The 14,834-nt window shown below is 34.4% G+C and overlaps 3 protein-coding genes and 1 long non-coding RNA gene across 4 annotated transcripts; 3 read left to right on the forward strand and 1 right to left on the reverse strand.

Moving 5' to 3' along the window:
* Positions 1 to 123: 123 nt before the first annotated feature.
* LOC109173536 (protein FAR1-RELATED SEQUENCE 5-like) lies at positions 124 to 2,142 on the forward strand. Its single transcript, XM_019322776.1, has 4 exons — positions 124 to 214; positions 586 to 684; positions 806 to 1,652; positions 2,130 to 2,142. Exons 1-4 carry the CDS (start codon positions 124 to 126, stop codon positions 2,140 to 2,142), a joined length of 1,050 nt encoding a protein of 349 aa, XP_019178321.1.
* A 33-nt stretch (positions 2,143 to 2,175) lies between these two features.
* On the forward strand, positions 2,176 to 3,006 carry LOC109173537 (protein FAR1-RELATED SEQUENCE 12-like). Its single transcript, XM_019322777.1, has one exon. The coding sequence runs from the start codon at positions 2,176 to 2,178 to the stop codon at positions 3,004 to 3,006; it is 831 nt and encodes a 276-aa protein (XP_019178322.1).
* An 8,251-nt stretch (positions 3,007 to 11,257) lies between these two features.
* LOC109173860 lies at positions 11,258 to 12,746 on the reverse strand. The gene is made up of 3 exons (XR_002052969.1): positions 12,432 to 12,746; positions 12,176 to 12,259; positions 11,258 to 11,446 (listed from the first exon to the last, which is right to left on the reverse strand). It is a non-coding gene; the product is annotated as an uncharacterized LOC109173860 (long non-coding RNA).
* An 893-nt stretch (positions 12,747 to 13,639) lies between these two features.
* LOC109173859 (classical arabinogalactan protein 5-like) lies at positions 13,640 to 14,231 on the forward strand. The gene has a single exon (XM_019323195.1). The coding sequence runs from the start codon at positions 13,784 to 13,786 to the stop codon at positions 14,150 to 14,152; it is 369 nt and encodes a 122-aa protein (XP_019178740.1). The 5' UTR covers positions 13,640 to 13,783; the 3' UTR covers positions 14,153 to 14,231.
* Positions 14,232 to 14,834: the final 603 nt, after the last annotated feature.

The following is a 14,834-nucleotide window of genomic DNA, read 5'->3' on the forward strand; positions in this document are numbered from 1 at the left end:
AAGTGAGAGAGGGGTTCTAAAGAGATGGTGTCGTCGCGCCGATCATGTCTGTTGGATTAGAGAACACGGTAGCGATCTGATTGTTCAATTTGCTCCGTATTTTGCAATTGTTGGATGTAAGTCATGTATGATTCGATTGCGCAGCAGCATGTGGCGGAGACAGAGCATATAAATAATCTTGTTGGAGTGGTAGATACAGAGGATGCTAATCCAGGTATTAATATTTGATTTTTAAGATTTTCTTTTGTATTTTGTTTGATGTATGATGAATATATTGAATTTGCTGTTGAATTATATAAGAATTGATATAGGATTGCTGTTTGATTGTGGTTGTATTGGATGTTAGTATGGTCTGATTTGAAGATGTTGATATAGGGAGGTTTTATGTGCATTATATGATTTGATTTGTTCATTTTTTTTATGCAATTGTGTAGATTTTTAGGATTGAATGTCATAGTAAGATGGACTGAAAAGATAGTTTTATGTATTTATGATTATGTGTATTGTGCCATATGTTTATGTGTATTATAGTTATGGATTATGTACATTAACATTATGGGTAGTTAAACTGCATGTGGTTTGCAGCTGATCAGGATTTGGTAGGAATGTCAGTGTGTTCGGTTGATGAAGCATATGACATGTATAATGATTATGCTTTTAGAGTAGGTTTTAGTGTGAGGAGGGGTAAGCAAAGATATACTTCTGCTACAAAAAACAATGAAGACGAAGATGTTTCATTGTTCGAAGGATGGATTTAAAAGGAGTATAGGAAAAGGGTGTTATTCTAAAATTGATGGCCGTACAGGTTGTGGTGCATATGTCCAATTCGATTTACATGAGAATGGGATGTGGATTGTTTTGAAGCACGAGAAGTTGCATAATCACGAATTGGTTCCACCAAGCAAGAGTTACCTTCTAAGGTTACATAGGATGTTGTCTAGGAATCATATATCCTATCTTACTGATTTGAAGAGCAGTGGTGTGTCTGTTGCAGATGGTGTAAGATTCCTTAAAACACAATCAGGGGGATCACCACTTGTTGGTTTTACAAGTAGGGATGCATATAACTCTCTATGTATCGATGCATTGAACAGATTGGATGGTACTGATTTAAACACATTGATTGAAATATTCAAACAGAGACAGTCAAGTGAAAGGGATTTTTACTTTGATTTTGAGGTGGATTTGGAGTCAAGGTTGTGTAGTTTTTTTTGGAGGGATGGACGAATGAGGAGAGATTATGATTTGTTTGGGGACTTGTTAGTTCACGATACAACATGTCGTACTAACAAATATGACATGATTTGTGGACCTTTTGTTGGCATGAATCACCATTGCATGAATGTTATGTTTGGATGCGGTTTTTTGATGAATGAGAAGACTGAGTCATTTGTATGGTTGTTTAAGACATTTTTGAGATCTATGGATTACAAAAGTCCACAAAGCATAATGACTGATCAATGTGCTGCTATGGCTGCTGCAATTGTTCAAGTTTTTCCAAGTTCACGACATCGGCTATGTATATGGCATATTGATGAGAACTCAAAGAAACACATTAAAGGGTTAAGAAATCAAAAAGATTTCTTAGATATATTCAATTGCTTGTTGAAGTATAGGGATACAGAGGCAGAGTTTGAATTTTACTGGACAAGGTACGTGTCTGATGTATGCTTCGTTATTTTTTTTGTTTTGTTTTGTTTTTATTATTAGTTTATATTGGATTATCATTGAATGACTATTTTTAGATTATATTATACAGAATACAGAATTAATTTTTTGGATCAAGTTTATGTGTATCTATTTGATAGTTTATGTGTATTCATGTATAAGATTATGTACATTAGTATGTTTTGTATGTGATATCCTGACATGCTTGTAGGTTTACTTTAATATATTTATGGCATGTTATTTTAGGATGTTTACAACATATAAATGTCAAAATAATCATTGGATTGAAAAGCTGTATTTGTGTAGAGAAAAATGGTGTCCTGCATTTAATAAAGATTATTTTTCGGGTGGGATTTTATCTTCTCAAAGGAGTGAGACCACAAATCACTCTATTTCTAGAAGGTTGTCCAAGACATCTGGTCTGTGTGATTTTTATAACTCATTTGTTGGGGTCATATCAGAGTGGAGAAGTAGAGAGAATGGGGAAGATGTTCGGTGTTACCCACAATGGTGATGGATAATGTTAAGATTCTGTTGCATGCTAGGGAAATTTATACAATTGAGATATACTATTTGTTTGAAGAACAATTTTTGAAAGGTGGATCATGCTATCAAGAGTGTGTGATGTTGGAAGATGGTGTGTATAAGTATCATGTTTGGAGGCCTAATGTTGATATTATTAGGCATGAAGTGATCTTTAACAGTAGACAAATGGACATTGGATGTAGTTGCAAGTTGTTTACTGAATTGGGGATTTTGTGTTGTCATTGTTTACGCATTCTAAATGTGCATTGTGTTTCTGAAGTCCCTGAGAAGTATATTTTGAAGAGGTGGACTAAAAAAGTTGTTGAAGTTGATAATTTTGATATAATGTCTAGAGTTGATAGTGGTAATGGTGCATCTTCTGTTTGGTTATTAGAAATCATTAGGAAATTTCATAGGCTTGCTGTTTACAGTCAGGAAAATATCGAAGGACAGAAGATTTGTGAAGAAGCAATTGTAGATGCAAAGAGAAGACTTGAAGCTGAATGTGGTGGTAGTTTATTTGAAGAATGTGACATAGGATCGCCAAGTGGTGTTATAAAGGATCCATCTACTAGGCGAACGAAAGGGTTGCGGAATAGGAGGGTGAGCAGTGTTATTTCAAAGAAATATAACAAAGCAAGGGGACGGAAGCATCTTGCAAATATGGTTGCTTCCAAAATAAAATCTGCTGTTCAGTCTCAAGTTGAGGATAATATTTTAAATATTGCGGGTGATGGATATCTTGTCCACCCAAGTTCCGGAGGTTCTAGTTTTTGTCACGTTAACACAATGTCAAGCATGGAGGATAATTAAAGCATATGTTAGTGTTAATCATCGTAGTTATGTGTATCACGTACAGAAGGATGTTGAATCATATAACTCAGCAGTAATAAAATAGACATTTATTATGATATGTGCTGTTTTAAAAGTTTATGTGTATTCATTATATACTTTATGTGTATTACTTCATATGATTATGTACATTTTTATTTGTATTAATTACTTTTATATATTTATGTACATTTCTTTTTTAGATTTGCAGTTATCAGTATAGGGAAATGATATGCTTGGTCCTATGTGTATTCTGTACATGGATTATATTCAGTAGGATGTTTGATTGTATATATTAACAGAAACAAAATATTTGTTAGACTTTTTTTAGTAGTATGTGCACTGTTTTGAAAGTTTATGTGTATTCATTATATGGGTTATGTGTATTACTTCATATGATTATGTACATTTTTTGATAGTTCACAGTTTGTGTAGTATTTGCATTGATTATGCACAAAACTATATTGGGGAATATGAAAAGTATAGAATATAAGTAAACATTAGATTGGACTACCAAAAGGAGCATATACAAATTTCTGATAATTGTTTATTAACTGAAACTTCCAAAAATTGAACCAAAAATACATGTAAGTCTGAGCTTGGATTAGCAGAATTGCTTTTTACAGATTCTTGTTAGTAGTTTCACTTCTATTTCTTGTAGTTGTCCCTCACTGAGTGCATGACTGTTTCCATGTATTCGTTGTTCTTCCACATGAGGATGTTTGCTGCATATTTGGCTCTAAGCGATGTAATGAAAACAACCTACAATAAACAAAAGATAGATGTTAAAATTAGAAGAAACAAGAGATAACATGTGTAATGTAGAACAAAGTTGATTATTACTTAATTACATCACTATCACCCCCTATGAAACCAGTTTCCCACTTGTCTACCTCAGTCCCTTTGTAAGTTTCCATGTGGCGCATGCAATACACGCCACAATCTGTTGTGTTCTCTTCATCCTGCCATGGCATGTGAATGCACTCCACTTCGATATTCTTCACTTTCCTTGCAAGGGAGTTTTTCTTCGATTGGAGGTATTTGTAGAAAGCTGTTTTCTGCACATTATAGTAATTTTAGTGTTTAATTAATTTAAGTAATGTAAATATTAAACTATAGGGTATAGATATTAAATAGGAGTATTAGTATATCTTACCAATTTAGCCGGGCAGTTCTCATATCTGTTCTTACTTGTTATTCCCTTGGGCAATAGCTTATTATCAATGATCTGAAGTTTTGACTTGGGGATGTTAAAGAACATTAAGTAGTAGTGATTGTGCCTCAAGATTGTAAAGAAAACCTGAAATGAATAATCAAAAGGTATTTAACAAACTGTGTCAAATACAGACATAAATTCAATAATCTTAGAATTCATATATATATATATATATATATATATATATATATATATATATATATATATATATATATATATATATATATATATATATATTACTTACAAGACTTGCATCTGTTATATCAATTGCAGTCCCCCTCAACTGGTAGTCAATATTTGTACAGAAGTCACCAATATCCATATTCCTAGCTTTTATTTCAACCTTTTCAAGTGTCATCTGTAAAGAAGAGGTTGTGGGTCATATAGTACATTGTTTAAAAAAGTGCTTAGTTCTAGATGTGTACTTACGTAATCAGCTTCCGAGAAGAAGATCATCTTTGGTTGATCAATTGCTCTTTTCATATCAAGCACTGTCAATCTGTGTGCCCATATTTGTAGGATATTTGTAGCTAGTTGCCCACTTGCCAGTGTTGCAATGTCCTCTCTCGTTGCAAATAGATCATGGGCAGAAAACAACATTTCACTGGAAATAAACAAAACAAGTTGATATTACAAAATAAACACTTCACAATTTAAAGTAATCTACTGTTTCCCATAGTGTAATGTATAATGTACATAATGTTATGAAGTAATACACATAACATATAACCAGGATACACATAATTTTGTGTTTAAGAATAGCTGTTATTTATGGTGAGGTATATCAACTGAAAGCATCTGTTATAACAAGTTATAAATGAAATACATACTAAGAAGGGTAGTCAGTTTCATCTGGTGGCAGGAACGCATAGTCCGAGATCAGTTTTTCCCTGGCGGAAACATTCTTGAGTTTTGAAATGTTGCTTGTCTAGTACGGGGATCGACAAGCTAGAGGGAGGTTCTTGAACTTTCGCTGTGGCCTTTTCCGGACATTGACATCTTCAACATCATCTTCAGATTCAGCCATGATGCTTTGTAGAGACAGAAAAGTAATTAGAAACATGTTTTAACTTTTTAAGCAGTAGGCATAACAGCATGATTAAATAATTAACAAGGATAATAATGTACATAGTATTATAGTAGAATACACATAAAGCTATGAAGTAATACACATAATCACATTTGGGTTAGGATTGATGAGATATTAAATTGGAACATAAATGTTCATAATCAATAGATTAAACACACATAAGGATACTATTAAGTGATAAGTGAGTTTTACCTATCAAACTCAATTTGTTCTGGAGTTTTCTGTTCCGTGGCTGGTAATGATTGGGGTGAACCATCAGCCATGTCATCAACCAGCTGCTCCAAGAGTGTTGCAATTGGGGTAACTGCTGTTGCTGCTGTATTTCCTTCCGTTGTTTGTGGTGGTGGTGTGGTGGGTGATGTTGATAGTGTTGCTGCTCGTGGTTCAGATGTGGGTTCGGGCGGAGGTGGTGTTGTTTCAGGTGGAGTTGCATTTCTTGGGGCTTCTTCAGGAGTAGCATCACGGCCAGTTGGCGTCAGGAGATTAAAAGTTGGTGCAGGTATGTCAGCAGTTGTCATGTTCTTCAATGTTGCCAGGAATGCCGCTTCAAGTTCAGCAACCGCATCCAAGAAACTGGGCTGGTTGTATATATCATCATCTCGCAGCAGGCTCTCCGGTGGGGTTGGATTCGGGCTTGGGGTGAGGTTGGCATTGGTGGATAAGTTGCTGAACACATTCTTTATAATGTCAACAATAGAGGTGTTTACCCCAACACCTACCATGACCTCACCGAACTCCATAATGCTCATGGTCATCTTTTTCAATGCTGTGGTGACCTTTTCAACTTCTTGACCTTGTGGTAGTTCACGAGGCAGTGGCAGTTCATGAGGTGGTGGCTGATGTGCAACTGGGATATATTCAACAACTTTCCCCTTTCCAAAGCCGCCTATGTCTCTTTCAACCTTGACCCTTGCTCTCAAATCACTTGAAGTCCACGAAGTGATGGTGGGAATTCTCTTTCTGACTATCTCTCCTCTAACCTGCACTTTGTCTAGGTATGCCAGCTTCAAATAGAGAAACAAAACAAAAAGAAAAAAAAAGATAAACCATTCAAAATCAGTATCAGTTAATGTTCATGATGACACAGTAAAATACACATAAAGTTATTAAAAGATGTACATAATTATAGTCTACAATGTACATAATGTATATCATGAATACACATAAGGTTGTAGGACAATATACAGAGTGCATACCATCAGGAAAGTTGCAGGACCAGTGAAGGCTGCATAACGCTTGCCTCTCTATGTTGTGGTGGTGTCAACAAGAGATCGTATCGTGTAAGCACACCAGTTGAAGTCTTGGATCTTGCTGACATCTTGCAGTGAATACAGGAGCTTGTAGTTACAGAACATGTTCTTGAAGCCTCTTATCAATGTGGAAACAACATAGATTATGAAGTCACGTTTGAACATGTCGCCATGATCACGCCTCTCAATGATGCCATTTAGCATCTGGCTTGTAGTTGGTGTGCCTGTCTTCAATCGCCACCGCTGTCTCCAAAGTGCAACCAAGCGAGTGAACTGTGGGTCCTTGCTCGTTACTTCAGCCTCCACAACAGTCTGTTGGCCTCTGGGGATGCCAAGTGTTGATTGTACATCATCATCCCCTAGAAGGAGCTCTTCCTCTTCCATATGTATCGAGCGTCTACCAACATCAAAGCGCTCTAGAAGGTACCTCAGAAGTTCACAATCACACAAGGAAAGTGTTGCATTTAAAAGGGATCCAAATCCCATATCTCGAACAGCTTGGTGCTGTTCCGGGCTCAGACTACTGACAAGTGCACAGAGCTGCTTTGGGGAGGTCCGTACAGATAAATAATCACTGTTTCTTGGTTTTTTCTTCTTCTGTTTTTCATCCTTTCTTATCCTCTTTGGGGCGTTGTCAGGTTCAGCAGCTGTACTGGCATGGGTTTTCTTTTGTTTTTTGGCAGCAGGCTGTTTGGGGACATCACCGGCATCTGTTCTGGTTTCAACATTTGATGGTTCAGAACATGATTCAGCACCTTTTGATGCAGCAGCGGTATTTTTCTTTCGTTTACCCGCTCTGGCAATTTCTCGTAGTGTAGGATCAGACGTGGTTGGAAGTGTTGATGTAGGTGCAACATTCTTATTTCTGGGAGATCTCCGGGGATTAGTGGTTGTAGTGGTTGACATATCTGTAACAACACAATACACATAAATACAAATCTAAGGAATACGTAACACTAATATTAACACCAAACAAGCAGTAGATTTGGATTGAGAATTTTACAGGGGTGCAAATGTACAATGTACATAATCTTATGAATGAATACACATAATATATAACTAGGATACACATAATGTTGAATATAAGAAAAATGGTTATCTATGATGAGGTATAGCAACTGAGAACATTAATGTACTTAATATTATATCAGAATAAACACAAGTATAAGTAATATGTAACCCTAGTTGACATAATAACATAATACACATAATCACAGTTCTAAGTAATAGGTAACACTAATATTAACACCAGACAGACAATATATTGGGATTGAGAAGTTTACAGGGATGCAAATGTGTAATGTACATAATGCTATGAAGTAATACACATAATATATAACCAGGATACACATAATTTTGGAATACAAGAATAATGATTATCTATGATGAGGTATAGCAACTGAGAACACCAATGTACATAATATTATGAATGAATACACATAACATATATCAGGAATACACATAATGTTGAGTATAAAAATAGCGGTTATCAATGATAAGGTATAGGACCTGAAAACAGTAATGTACATAATCTTATACCAGAATATACACAAGTCTAAGTAATATGTAACCCTAGGTATCGTTACTGTATTAACACAATGAAGTAATAGCATGAATGTTTGGACTGAGAAGTAATAGTAGGTATGCTTACCTGTATCTTTGCGATGTTGTATGTTCTTTTGCAGAAGAATGTGATGAAGTATTTGCGATTTTTGCCGTATTTCGCGGAAAAACAGTGATCGTTTTTGAATGCCCGAGAGTGGTAATGGAAAGACTTCGTGAAGAAGAAAGGTTTGATATATATATATATATATATATATATATATATATATATATATATATATATATATATATATATATATATATGTATGTATATATATATATATATAATTTTTTTTTAAAATGCGATTGGACGGACGGAGAGGCGTCAGTCCCGTCAAATGTCACTAACGGACTAAACTTAAAACGCCACCATTTAGCACATAGGCGCATATATAGACCTACGTGCAATGTGGTGTATGATATAACGATTGATCAAAGCCGGCCTCAAATCTCCATTAATAACCTAAAAAATGAAATGAATAAATTAAATACTTGAATTATAATTCATTATATTTTTGTATTGTATATTCAATTTAACTTTTAAACAATTAATTAATTTAATAACTATCTCTAAAGTTCTAATTCTCGAAGAAGAAATAGATCTTTAATAATTTCATAAACTTCATATGAAGCAATTACCTATAAAAGTAACAAACAAATAAACAATGTGAAATATCATTTTTAAATTTTATGTAAAGTAAAGAATAATCAATTGTAACGATTTGTTATACTAAATTCCTTACCTCTAATATTTTCAAACAATCAATTTCGAGAACACATTAGAGCTTTCAAAAATATTTTGATGATAGTCTAGTACGATGAAGACATACCACTAGTTTGCAAGCAAATTCTGAAGCAACTATTGAAATTGGAATAGTTAAGATATCCTTGGAAACCTTTTGCAACATTAGATATCCCTTTCATTGAGTTTGTCACCGTTGTAAAACATACAAGACATCATCATATTACAACTTATCATCCTCCAAATAACAGTCTAACATGATAATTGGATACTCATACAATTTCAGATTCGACGCGGTGCACTCTTGGTCTAACTCGAACCAATTGATGAGTCAAAATAATTAATATAATTAACTGTAGCAGTCAAAAGCAGGATTTAATCTTAGAGAGCATGTGTAACTATTGCACTTAACATAGAGCTAATGCACTCAGGGTGTGTGATGCACTTATTAGGAACATAATGGTGCCTGTATTATGTTCGAAGGTGTTGTACTTAGATTGAGTGTTGGCCAATATAAATACTTTACTTTGGTAATAGGGAGGGAAGGGAGGGAACACACTCAAATCTGGTACTTTGCATACTACTTGTTACTTCCTTTTTTTTTTTTTTTTTTTTTTTTGGTTGTTGTTGTTGTTGTAAATATATTCTGGTAATATTATTACCATCATAGTCAAACTCTGATTTCCCACCCTTCTGAGAAGTAGTCTTCAAAAATAGACTTTAATATTTTTATAATATGGTCATCATCTTTCAAATTTCCGTTTGAACATTAGATTGGATGACTTTACTTACATAAGAAGAACACTCATATTCACCCAACAAATTATGACAATAAGTCTTTAATCCTTTCAATTTCTTTTACAACTTTATCTCCATAAAATTCTTCAAAGAAAATTGAACAACTCGTAACTTATACATTAGATCAAGAATAGTAGCTACTGCCAAAATCCCATTAATCACTTCTCAATATTTATCAACCTTTGTCAGCATACTCTTGACTATATTTGCTATCATCAAATCAGTTGAATTAATCCAATTATGCAAAAAAAATCTTTAATCTCACACATCAATAAGGAAAAAAAATATTGGCAATTGGATATTTCGTTCCTGAAAATGCATTTGATGCTTTATAAAACACTTATAATTTTTCACAGATACTCTCAACTAACTCTCAATCTACTTCAAATGGTGAACAAGTAAATGCAAACTCTTGTTATTCCAACAATTAAAAAAATATCTTTATATTTTAATGCAACATAAAACATCAAATATGTAGAATTGGGCAATAGACAAAGTCACTGGGCTCTCAGCAACTAGTGTCTTTGGTGACGGTGATGAGAGAAAGAGAGGGTCGGAGAGAGAAGTGGTTGAAAGACCGAGTTCGAGATGAGGAATACAATAATAGAGTCTTAGTGTGTGGCTAAGGTTTTTTTTTTTAATTGACTTTTGATGTTGTTTAGGAGACTTGGAACTCTATTTTATAAAGTATTTGCTACTTAAAAGAAAAAGTATAATACTTTTGAAAGAAAATATAATACTTTTACATTTTAATTTAAAAGTATTACATTTTTCCTCAAAAGTATTACACTCTTCCTCTTAAGTAACATCCTCTCACAGAAGAGCCACTATTATTATTACGGTGACTAGTTTGCAATGTTGGTTCTAGCTAAGTCGAAGGCAGCATTGTGTAAATTGACGAAAGGTGAAAGAAGAGTGATTGCCTAATAATAAAATATTACTTTTATGGAACGTTTAGTTCGCGAAATAGGCCTGGAATGGAATAGTATTCCTAGTAATAGGCATATTCCCACTACAAGAAAAGTGTTCATTAATGAGAGGTAAAACCGTCACTAAAAATTCAAAAACCATCATAAAAGACTTTTAATGACGGAAAATTTACCGTCACCACCCGTCGTTATTTCTTCTGTAGATAAAAATAAATAGTGACGGGATATGATACCATCATTAATAAGCAATTTAGTGATAGTGTATTTACCGTCACTAAAACATTCTTTTTACGACAAAAAATCCCGTCACTAATACAACTACTCACTAGCATAATTTCCTCTCATTATATTCTTGTAACGATGGAAAATACCGTCATTAATACTACTATTTACTAACAAATATTATTATTTTTTAATTTATATATATATTGTTACTTCTCATTAAATATTAATTTTTGTAATACATTTCTTTTCTCACTAATCGATATTATGATATGTTGTAACTATAAATATTATATAGATACATAATGCAATTAAAGTAAACTCGATCAATATATTAAAAGACTTCATCATTAATACCAAAATAAAATATTCCATACAACTTTGTAAAGACTAAAGACAAAGAAACTAATTATAACAAATAGTCATAGTAATGTATCTATTGGCTAGCTATTTTGCCAAAAGTCTTTTGCATTTGAACTAATTTTGCTCAAGTCATGCAAGATCAGTGGTGAGCTCAAACTCCTGCTTATCATCTCACTTCCTGCTTCGGAATCACAAGCCTCTGTCTCTTGACTACCAATAAAACCCCAAAATGTTTTAGTATAAGCTTAAAGACATACAATTTGCAGGCTTAGAATTCATCAAATGATCTATCAATATTTGTAACAGAGCAAGGAGAAAACAGAAGGGTGACATCTACTATGGCATATGATTAAACAAAAATTTTACATTAAAATTAATAATAATCACATAATGATAATACAGGTTGCAATTGAACTATTATGTGTGTACATCGCCCTATTCTTTTTTATTATTTCAATAGTTTAGTGACATTATATACATATCCTAGGAAACAAAGTCAAATATAAATTGAATGGTCCATGATCTTAGTTCACAAGACAGAGAAAAAGAACAGTTAATATATAACATTGAGCATTAGAAACATACCTTCATAAAAGGTTGATTCGATGAAACTGTCCTTCAAGAGCAATGATACCTATATTAAACATAAAGACCTGAGTCATACCATCATGCCTCCTCAATATACACTAAAAATTATTTTGTTGTATAGAATTAAGAATAGAATAGTATACTGCTATATGCTCAAAATTCTTGAAACTACAGCAATATAGTGTATGCATGTCTTGGGGAGCAATATTAAACAACAAAAATCAAAATCTTTATCACAATCTAATTAAATTTCAAATGTGTACCAATTCATGAGTATAGAACAAAGAGAACGCAATAATTTAATCTAATCCATAGTTTATAATGAAACCACAAAATAAAAAGCAAATATACCTCATCAATCCAGTCCCACCACCGGGAACTCCGTCTCAATCTGGTTCCTAACAACATTATACATCAAAGGCTCATGCCGTTCACCTAAAACGCAAGAAAAGATTAAGCAAACAATTCTTTAACAGCTCTTGGCCTCTAGTTTGCAATATTTTGCTTTCAAAAAAAATTCTGAAATAATCAATAACGTTTTGATAACAATGATGACCAGGTGAGTGGTGGCGTTCATGAGTCGGCTATAAAGGTTAGGAGAGAATACCTGCACATCGCTACACTCATAAACTGGCCTTTTCTTTCCCAAGAAACTCTCTCCCACAAGTTTTCCATGGTACAAATTACTGGAAAATTTAAAAAGGGAAAACATAGAGTACACAAATCTCCATATGTACTGGAAAATCTAATCCTATACGGCACCACAAAAAACACAAGAATGAGTGTTCATTCACAGTTTATCCCACAAATTAAACTTTATGCATATTTCTGTCCCTCTAAATATGAAAAATGCTACAAAGTATAGTTTTAAGAGTGATACTTTCAGCAAAATACATCTTCTAATTATCTTTCTAAATTGAAAAGGAAAATGGTTCACAAAAGGGATGATATTTTACAAGACTGTAACATTATAGCAATTTTTATATTGACTATTATTGTTTTAGTATACACAGTGCAAAAGTAAAGAACCTGAGGAAAGTTTTTCAAACTGAGCTGAGGGTAATGAGCCTTAACATCTTGAACGCCACCATCTACAGAAAGAGCTTGCTGAATGCTAATACTCTTCCACCATTGCAATTGCCTCTATGTAAACTGCCTACATTATTTATCCATTGTCCATAAAAAATATCAAAGTAGCATGACAAAAACTCTTTATGCATAATCTCAAATCACTACTATTAAAAATTTATGGTTGATAATCAGTATGATCAGCTAGTGAAGTGTCACCCAAAGCTTGTGCCCAACTAACAACAATCCAAACCCCTTTTTGGCATCCATCCGCCATTACTGTACTGTTTATTATCTCACAGCCACCGCAAATGCATGCCTAACCCATAAAGCAAGCTAAACTATCACTTTTAGCCTTAAAATTCACGAGATAATGCAAGCAAAGAATAGAAAACCCATCATTATGAACGGGAAAAAAGAAAAAAAAAAAAAAAACGACTGACCTGTTGTTGAAGTCCTTGCCGCAGGTGTCGAGGCAAGTATTTCTTTTTTCTTTCTAGTTTCCTTGTTCACACAATACATTCAATCACATGATCACAAAACCATAATCATCAAAAGCTATTGAAATGTTTACCGAAAAATAGAGAAATAACAATCTGTAAAAAAATAAACAAAACAAATCACAAACAGTAGCTACACATTTAGAATAAAAAGTTTCATAATTTCATAAATGATTACTAAAACAAGGCAAAGTAAACCAAAATTTCCATTGTCCACACAAGCAGCAAATCAACATATAATGGATTTACTCATCTCTTCATTCACAAATATTTCTCTCTGCCTATACATACAATTTCAATTTCTCTGCAAACAGAAGCAAAGTTTGTTGAACTTGAATTATCGTTTGAGTGGAAAAATGGCTTACTTGAGAGTTGTTGGCTTGTTGCTGTTATGATGGTGGCCTTGATAGCTGGATCTGCCTTTGCTCAGGCACCAGGAGCCGCACCGGCTACTTCACCGAAGAGATCTCCATCTCCGGTCGCGTCTCCGCCGCAGGCAGTGCCGGCACCGCGTTCTTCTCCAGCGTCCTCTCCGGCTCAGACTCCATCTGTCGCCGCTCCCTCTGAGTCACCACTCTCTTCTCCACCGGCTCCTCCCACTAGCACTCCTACCGCCTCCACCATCGCTAATCCTCTATCCATCGCACAGGCTCCCGGAGGCGATGCTCCTTCCTCCCCTCCCAACGCCGCCGCTTTGAACCGAGTCGCTCTCGTCGAATCTGCTGGTTTGGCGTTCGTCGCTGCCGCTTTGCTGTTCTAAGTTCTCTGATCTGCCTGAGATTCTTTTCAAATACACCGGAGTTGATGATTTAGGGCTCTATATACTTATATTTCATTGATTTTGACGGTGTTGATCACAGCGATTGAGGATCAGAGATTAGATGCTTTTATTCGTTTTTGAAAAAAAAAAAAAACCTATAATGAGGGAGCCAGCTGCACACCTGGGGCGCCCAAAAATTTTGGTGGGAATTAAATTTCAATGAAATAATTTTCAGATACATCAATAGTGAGAGTAACAATATTTTTTGTATCAATAGTGAGAGTATATTTTTAAAATAAGTATAAATTTAAAATTTTGTCACCAAATCATAAATTTTTAGCTAGAGTAAATTTTTACCCTCACAAAAACTATGCAAATACTACATTTAGTGATGGGTTTTTTTACCCGTCACTAATTTTTTGTCACTAAAAATGGTTTTTCTTGTAGTGTCCTTTGTTTGGTAAAAACATCTATTCCCAGTAACAATGCTCCTGGGAATGACCTACTCCCCTTGCAAGGGGAATAGAGATTCCTGGGGTCTCCCTAGTATTAGGCTATTCCTGAGTTCTTAGAAATAGCCTAAAGTTGTTATTTCATATTTTATCCTCAATTAAATTTATTTCTTATTTCACCACCATCACCGCCGCTGTCGCCGTCACTGCCACTGCCAACGCCAGCGCCA

Source organism: Ipomoea nil, unplaced genomic scaffold, assembly GCF_001879475.1.
Source record: "Ipomoea nil cultivar Tokyo-kokei standard unplaced genomic scaffold, Asagao_1.1 scaffold0482, whole genome shotgun sequence".
In the NCBI taxonomy this organism is placed as follows: Eukaryota; Viridiplantae; Streptophyta; class Magnoliopsida; order Solanales; family Convolvulaceae; genus Ipomoea; species Ipomoea nil.